The sequence below is a fragment of the Empidonax traillii genome, unplaced genomic scaffold, assembly GCF_003031625.1.
Source record: "Empidonax traillii isolate 1590-97213 ecotype Southwest subspecies unplaced genomic scaffold, ASM303162v1 scaffold715:size483424, whole genome shotgun sequence".
Taxonomy (NCBI): Eukaryota; Metazoa; Chordata; class Aves; order Passeriformes; family Tyrannidae; genus Empidonax; species Empidonax traillii.
Genome location: NW_020955908.1, coordinates 463,333 through 471,624, shown reverse-complemented (window position 1 = coordinate 471,624; position 8,292 = coordinate 463,333). Strand labels below are relative to the sequence as shown.

The following is an 8,292-nucleotide window of genomic DNA, read 5'->3' as shown; positions in this document are numbered from 1 at the left end:
CTTGGTCTGAATCTTGTATCACCAATTCCAGGAGGACTAAGATAATTGAGATTAATTCCAAAGTACACACCAATAGGATTTGCTTAGTGCAGGCTGGTAAAGGGTACCATTATTTCAGCACTTTTGTATTATTCTAGTTTTCACACTGTCAGCAGCTTGATATCTGTGAGCTTGTATTGAAGTATGTGAATTGATCATAAATATCATTATTTTCCTAGGCAACATTTCATTTATTTGAAAGTTCTATTGAATGCAGCTCTTCCTTGAGGATTAGAGGCTCTGTAGTCTAGAGATGTTTTTCCCCCCATTTATTGACTGTGCATCACAGAAACAAAGTGTCAGAACACATTCTGTGCACTCAGGAAAAAAAACTATTCGCATGAATGTACCCTTAATTTTTTGAAAAGTTAGTTTTAAGTTCTGACCTATATTTCATAAGCCCCAAATTCTAGCTGCAATTCTCAGCTGACAGAAGTACCACAAATTCAAATTAAATATTGGATTTTAATTAAAACAGCTGTTTTGAAGGGGAAAAAAGCAGCAATGTCATATTGGCTACCTGTTGCTCTGCCAGATATACCTTTTGTCTTACACCCTAATGACAGACTATGTGCTCTTACATCTCTGCATGGTTTCTGTCAATTTGTTATGCATAAATAATTACAGAGCAGTGTTTCTGAAGTGGAATAAAATATCAGCATGTGCTTAGGCTGAGAAGTTACAGGGAGGGAAATGCATGTAAGACCGGGCCATAAAAACAAAAGGAACAACTTGACAGAAAGAGTATACATTAGGAGAGTGTGTCCAGGCTTGCTTCTTCCAAAGATTAAATGTGGATACCTGGAAGAAGGGACACGGGAGGAGAAAAGGAGAAGGGAAAAGCAAACTTTGGCCAAGTTTCAGAAAGTGCAGTCTTTACAGTCCTAAAAATAATAAAAAAAAACCAAACAACCAAAAAAAACCACAAACCAAACAACAAAACACCAAACCCCGAACAACAAAAGCAAACCTGACACTGAAAAAGCAAACAGCTAAAAAATGTCTACAGCTAAAACTGTCTCCTGGTGCAGGGGGATGCCCAGGATTGCACCAGATCACACTGAGAATACACCACCATCCCTGCTGCAGCACTGAAATGGCAGCAAGGAAACAAGCATTTGCAGAAGCATTCCAGCATCTCACTATGGTAAAACACTTTTTATCTACATGCAGAGCTCTGCGCACGCACATTTAAAAGGATATTTTCTTTTCAAAGCAGTACACCATATAGTAAATTTTCACTCAAGTGTGACTACCAGGCAGTTCTCTAAATGCTGAGTATTTTCTTACTTGTTTTCTAATGGCAGAAATAGAACTCTTTGCTATGTAATGCAGGAAGGACCTGGAGCACAAGTTGTTTAGTAGAGCCCTGATGTTTTGCTTCAAAATAACTCTCTGCAGAGCAAGATGAGAGGGAAATGTGGAAATACGAAGGCAACTGCCGGTTCAGTATAAAGATCCCTTACCCCCCAGGAAGGATGTTATTGTTCTGTACTGTAATAATCATCCAGGACAGTCTCAGTCCTGACAGTACATCAGCTCAGAAAAGCTTTCCACATCGTCCTGAAGCCATGAAGCTCCACACAAACTGGTTCTTAGCCCAGATACCTTCCATCTCTGGAGATGAGTTCATGTCAGAACATCTGCAGGAAGAGAACAGTGGCCTCAGCCACACAGGGTTGGATGTATCTCTAGTGTCAAAGGATGGATGCCATCCCTCAGGTTCCCTCTTCTCCCTCCAGACAGGAAAAGCCATTTAAACATTGTCACCATCAGGCAGACAGTTCTGTTAGTGCAAGAACAGCTCTCACTCCATGGCCTCCCCAGGCTTAAAGTGCAGTATATGACATGAGATTTCAACAAACCAAACTATCCTTTATTTGAATTTCAGAAGGAATGTTCAAGTTAAAGTTACCTTTTAGGTTTTAAGCAATAAAATCCAAGGCAAGGTACATAAACTATCTTAAAATGGATTAAATCCACTCACTTAAAACGTTTTTTTTTTATATATATCTTATGTTCAATATACATATAATACACAACAGAAATGCAGTATTTCAGTTAGCTGTATTGGAGTTGAAATGATCCTGTAATAGCTGATTAAAGGCCACACACTCAAAGAGGACTTTGCTTAAAATAGGACTGTATTAGCTGGACTGTGATGTGTAACACAGTTCAACATTCTGAATTCCCCTCCTGCACAGGTTTGTCATCAATTAAGAGAAAACCCTTAGCACCCTGTACACACATTTAAATTCTAATTTACTGTTAGTGTCTCTCATGTTTCATTTTTGCCCCCTTTAAAATCGCCATGAAGAACAGGTGCATTAAAAACTGGATTAATGCTCTTACGCCTTCAGCTACTCCTCCTGCCTGTTAACCTGACAGTATCACCCCAAAGTCTTTGCACACAACTGTGATTCCCAAAAAAGCAGTTCCCAACTGACACAGCAGAGAAGCTTCCAGGCCAAACCATTCAGCTGAACAAACAAAGTCTCAAGTAACAACTGCAGGTACAACTGTGCCAACTGATCCTTTGCACAGGAGGTTCAAGCACTCAGGGTTTGGGTGCAGGGCTGTGTTTATTTTATGCTCAGCTTCCTAAGAAAAGGCTCACCACACAGGCAAAGAAAGGTCTGTACCTGTGGAGGTGGTTAGAGAGGTTCAGCTGGAGTTGCACAGCACTGTCTTTAGCAATTAAACAGGCCCCAGCCCCTCCCCACCTTCAGTCCTCTGCCCTCAGCTCTGCCAAGGGAGGTTTTTTGGGTCAAAATGTAGGTAGACAGCAACTTAACACCATAACTCAGAGAAGCCACAGACTTCTGGAGTAGTGTCTTGGTTTCTGGGGTTTCAGATCCACATCACTTCGGGAATCATTAATCCCACCACAAAACCACGTGTTAACATAGTAACACCACTGCAGGGCTGATAAATTGCAGCAGTGGAGATGTGGGTGAATGGCTGGATGAAGTGGGAACTGTTGCTGTCAAAACAGTTACTTACAATATATAATCCAACATTATTTTAAGGTTTTCAGTCACTTCATGACAGGTCAAAAGCCTAGAAGTTAAACAATTCTTAAAATACACACCAGGGAAAGAGTGATTTTCTAAATTAAAGTAAAATGGCTTTTCATCTCTTCTAGCATCCAGAAGAAACAATCAGCCAATGGAGATAATAAAACCACAGCATATCATTCAACATAAAAAGTAATATATCTTACTTTCAGCACTCAAATGAGATTAAAAAAATCCAGCATTTTTCCCCATAACACTTATAAACCATCATTTCATCTCTGTAACCAAGGCCTTCTCCACACAAGTGTGCTGACACCCCAGTAATCATCACATGGAAACTCTACTGGCTTTCCAGGTAAATTCAGTTCAAACTTAATGCATCATCACTTACTCTCTTTCCAAATGACGCAAGACAGCTGGCAAAAAGGATTCCTGGTGTGGGAATCCCTGGCATGGCTTTACTCCACATCCAATCCTCACTTTTATCTCAGTGAAGGGGAAGCTAAAAATGCATCCCAACTCCCACCTCCCTCTGTCGGTGAGCCCCCAGAGCACACTAAGCCCATCTGCAGCAACCCCTCGTTGAGAATTTTGGACACAGACTTAAAACTTTGACCTGCTGCACAGTGAGTTCCTCCACTAGGGTGCCAACAGGAGCCTATTCCTCAAAATCCTTATTCCCAAGCAGCTCTATGGATTCCAACACTCTTGCCCCATTCTTTGCCAAACCACATTATCAGAAGTGTCCCCCAAAGCCAAAGTCAACAGGCCCAGAAATTATTACTGTGCAATCACTTTCTCAAGGAAACGAAACATTCTCTCTTGTAGTGCCATAAAGCTCATGAGATATTGTTTAATTAGAGCAGCACCACCCTTGGAAAGGAGCACTGTTGAGAATTAGGCTGCATTGAAGACCACCCTCCCAACAGTTTTCCAGTTCAAAGTGTTTTAAGGACTGATGTATCAGTCACTGCTGGATTCAGAGCGAGAATTCAATTCTGCAAGAAACAGTTTCACTGGAAATGGCTGTAAATAGCAGTAGCCACAACGCTGCACTAATACAAACCCTAAAGAAGACAAAGGATCTGTGCTAATCAGACTGGGTTCTAGTTTAGTGTTAACAACAGACCAGCAAAGTCCCAAAGAGTCTGGAGATTATGAAGTTCTCTCCACACGGATGCAGATATTCCTTACAAAAAAAGAAGTCCCTATTCTCCCAACAGCCAGTTTTACTAGCAATTACACAAGTATAATTTTTTACTTTAGCTATCTACTTCTCACTAAAACCTGAACTGTGACCTTTTCTCTGTTATTTAGTTAAATTTCTGTTAAAAAAAGTTGTTAATAAAATCTCAGTACTTCACCCTCACTACTACACACCAGAGACCTGCTAGTGCAAAAGCTAGCACAGAAATGACCAGCTGTATGATGGGGAAATTCTTAGCCACATATTGTATAATCAAAAGCATTTGCTCGTATCCAAGTGTTTGCTCTGAGGATACAAGGGTTAAGTAACAAAGAAAGAACCATGGTTTTTGGTTGTTTAGGAGTCCCATAGCATATGAGTCGTTCAGGGAGGCAGCTGGAATACACCAGGGATCAGGAAGTCCACCAAGCTCCAACGCTTTCAAAAATGCAGACTGCACTTTATTCTCTTTGCTGCTGCTCGTTCCTAATCCCAGAAACCACGGGGTTTTGTTACACTGCAAATGTCCCAGCCAGAACTGTGCAAAACATACAAAGTTGTCTCCTGGACAGCAGGAGCTGAAGTCTCCAGAAAGGCTCCAAGCTTTCTCCAGCCAGCCCCTTACTGAAATACCAGCAATGCAGTGAGAAACCAGATCAGGACCGTCTTTGCCAGAAGAAAAATGCAGATGAAATGAATCCTTCCAAGGAGCAGCTGCACTTGAGTTCATCCCTGCTGATTCACTGAAACTCAGAGGCATTTCCTTGCCAACAGGAGGCAGAGGTATAGTACTGAAGAGAGAACAATTCCTCGTGTTAAATAATTCTTGTAAACTGCTACTCTGATTTTGAGAGCTGTCCAACACGGAATGCACGTGTGTCAGGTGAGCTGCTGCCTTGGGATGAGCTGGGCCATCGTCACATACTGGGTTCTGGGTTAAATCTTCTTTCTTCATAGTCCTGGAGCACGTGAGCACAGCTCTGATGCTTTCACAACAGGCTGGACTGGGAGGAGTGTGACAGATTGTAGTTGCAGCAAACAGTGCAAGCAGCACACCAAGTCACCAATCAGTGGATCTCAATATGGACCTAAAGAGAAAGAGTGCAGGAAGTTATTACACTGATATCCCAGTTCACTGGTGCCTCATATACAGACCAAAAAAAAAATTTTAAAAATCTTTAACATAAAAAAAAGAATAACCCAGCTACAGAAGGTAACAGTTGTCCAAACAGATGTCCAAACAGACAAGTCTCCCTACAAGCTGCTTGAACACATCCAGAGGGGTGGGAAGCATACCCGAAAACCAGCTTCCTCCTGTAGTTTCAGTTTAATCTGCTACAAATTCTCTTTTGTTGACAGGCGTGAAAGTGAGTCAGCAAAGGAGAGCCAGAGATCCGCTGTGTAACGGCACCGTTTCCCTTATCCAACAGGAACGCAGGCTGGGGCAGATTAGAAACTTAACACTGAAGGTAAATAGTGAAGTAATCCTTCTGTAAACAGAAGTGCAAGCTGAAATCAGAGCCTTAACACTGGACCATGCACAGCTTCCCAAGGGAACTGGTCAGTCCGGCTGCACCAGCAGGATCAGCTGCAGTGGATTCAAAGGACAGGCTGATGTTGTTCCAAGGGAACTGTTATGTGCCAACACTGATAACAAGCAAAGGCACGTTTTTTCAGCTACCAGGGTTACTAAGCTGCAGGTACAACTCCTGGCCACGTGGCTCATTTTCAAGGTTCAGAACTGTAGAACGAATCCCAAAAACAAGAGATGTCACATTTTGACCTCCTCCCATTTTAGCTCAACTTTTACAAGTCACAAACTGCAACCAGACTTGTCTCTGAGCACTCGGCCACTGGCCAGATGTCAAAACTTTCATTACAGCTGTTTACCAGGAGAAAATGCCCAAGCCTTGGCTAGAACAGATGTTTGTTGTGACAGTCCACAGCTTGCTACTGTTGCCAGCTAAGTCAAAAGTAAAGCTTTCATTTTATCATAAAAACAACGAAACTTAAACCCTACAACAGGTCAAAGCTGGTTTAGGGAGTTCAACGTTTTGCAGAAGCAGCAGAGATGCAAATTAAATATTAACTGTTTTTTCTATGTAATGACACTGGTATTAAAACTCCTTCTGATTTTCTCTGCTGCAACTGCCTTGATTAACAAAAAAAAAAAAAAAAAAAAAACACAAAAAACCCCACCAAACCAAACAACAACCCAACAAACTGATGAAGGAAATTGTTTCCTTTGCTCCTTAAAATGTGCACATATCCACAATTTATTGCCTGTCTTTGAGTTAACTCGGCTCAGGAACACGAATAAACCTGAGAAAGCAGAGAGCGAGCAGCACAGCGGGGCCACTCGCACCTGGGCACGGGCAAGGGCGAATCTCCCCCAGGGCTGCATCCAAGCGACATCCCCGGGGGACACCGGGTAGGGCAACAGCCCCAGGGCGGGCACAACGGGACCCGCCCGGCCGCGCCCCGCCCTCACCGGGAGAGCCGCAGCGGCCGCGGGCCCCGCCGTGACCCCCGGACGCCCCCCGGGCCGGGCCGGGCCGGCCCCGCCGCCCACCTGCAGCCGCACGTTGAGCATCATGGAGGCGACGATGTAGAGGTAGGGGAAGTTGATGCGGAGCTTCCAGGCCAGGTCGAAGAAGATGAGGAGGGTCCTGGTGAGCCCCTTGCAGAAGACGCCGTAGGAGCGGGCGGCGGCCGACTGGGAGAGCCTGGCGGCGAGGGCGGACAGCGCCGCCGCCATACACCCGCCCCGCCCGCCGGGCCCGCGCCCGGCCCCGCCGCCGCCTCCGCCGCGCGTGCGCACGGCCGGCCGGACAGGGGCTGAGGCGGCGCCCGGCACCGCCCGCCGCGCGTGCGCGGGGCGGGGCCGCGCTGAGGGAGGGGCCGCGCTGAGGGCGGGCACGGGAGCCGTTGGAGCGGGGCGGGGCGGGGCGGGGCGGGGGCGGCGGCGCTCGCGTTCTGCTGCCTGCCCTCTGTTAAACCGCCCTCACGTTCTACTGCCCATCCTCCTGTTAAACCGCCCTCCTGTTCTACCGCCCGCCTCCACATCCTGCCGCCCGTATGTTCCCCCGCCCTCACGTTCCCCAACGTAAAGGATCAACGATGATACCGCAAGGATCATCGATTCCAACGGGACGCCCCAAGAATTCCACCGCGTGCCTGAGAGCGTTGCCCACACGCTCCTTGAGCTGTGTCAGGTTTGGTGCTGTGCCCGCTGCCCCGGGGAGGCTGTTCCAGGGCCCAGCCACCCTCTAGGGGAAGAACCTTTTCCTGATATCCAGCCTAATATCCTTCCCCTGAGTTCCCTTTATTCAAACCATTCCCGTTGAGCCATTCCCTGAGGGCATGGTCCATCCAGGTGTGTGCTCCAGCCTGCTCAGTGACACCTGCACGGGCTATCGATGTCATGGACTGGTTTGGGTTGGAAGGGACCTTAAAAATCATCCTGTTCCAAACTCCTTCCGTGGGCAGGGACAGCTTCCACTATCCCAGGTTGCTCCAAGCCCCAGCCAACCTGGCCTTGGACACTTGCAGGGATGGGGCAGCCACAGCTTCTCTGGGCAACCTGTACCAAGGGCCTCCTCACCCACACAGGGAAGAATTTTTTCTTAATATCTAATCTAAACTTGACCTTTTTCAGTGTGAAATGATGACAATGGTTTCTGGGTTTCAGTCTGGGTTTTTTAATAATTTTTTTATAATTTTAGGTGATCAATTCTATGGGCTATCCACTGTCACGAGGAAATACTTCCTATGCTTTTCAAGCCAATACTTGGGTTACTTAATTAATTTAGAATACACTGTTCAAGTCCAGGTTCCACATAAGATTTCCAAAATATTTTGCAAATGTTTCCCAGGAAGGTGGGTTTATCTTTGAGATAAATTAACATCACGACACTTTGCAATTCAGCGAAAATGCCCTAAAAGATGAACAGATGGCCAATACCATTTATTAACGTAGCCCTTTTTTCTCCCTAGAACTGCTTTTTACATTTTTCATTCAATCAACTTTCAATAACTAAAATGAAACAT

The 8,292-nt window shown here is 45.3% G+C and overlaps 1 protein-coding gene across 1 annotated transcript; it reads right to left on the bottom strand.

Annotated features, from left to right (window-relative positions):
- Positions 1-4,706: 4,706 nt before the first annotated feature.
- Positions 4,707-7,031, bottom strand: LOC114065928 (small integral membrane protein 10-like protein 2A). The gene is made up of 2 exons (XM_027900217.1): positions 6,815-7,031; positions 4,707-5,330 (listed from the first exon to the last, which is right to left on the bottom strand). Exons 1-2 carry the CDS (start codon positions 6,998-7,000, stop codon positions 5,310-5,312), a joined length of 207 nt encoding a protein of 68 aa, XP_027756018.1. The 5' UTR covers positions 7,001-7,031; the 3' UTR covers positions 4,707-5,309.
- Positions 7,032-8,292: the final 1,261 nt, after the last annotated feature.

What these genes read in the sequence shown, in the direction of transcription:
- LOC114065928 (XM_027900217.1), bottom strand. Translation starts at nt 7,000, where the DNA reads ATGGCGGCGGCGCTGTCCGCCCTCGCCGCCAGGCTCTCCCAGTCGGCC. An exon ending in TGCTCAACGTGCGGCTGCAG is followed by an intron (nt 5,331 to 6,814) that starts GTGGGCGGCGGG and finishes CTTTCTCTTTAG; the next exon opens with GTCCATATTGAGATCCACTG.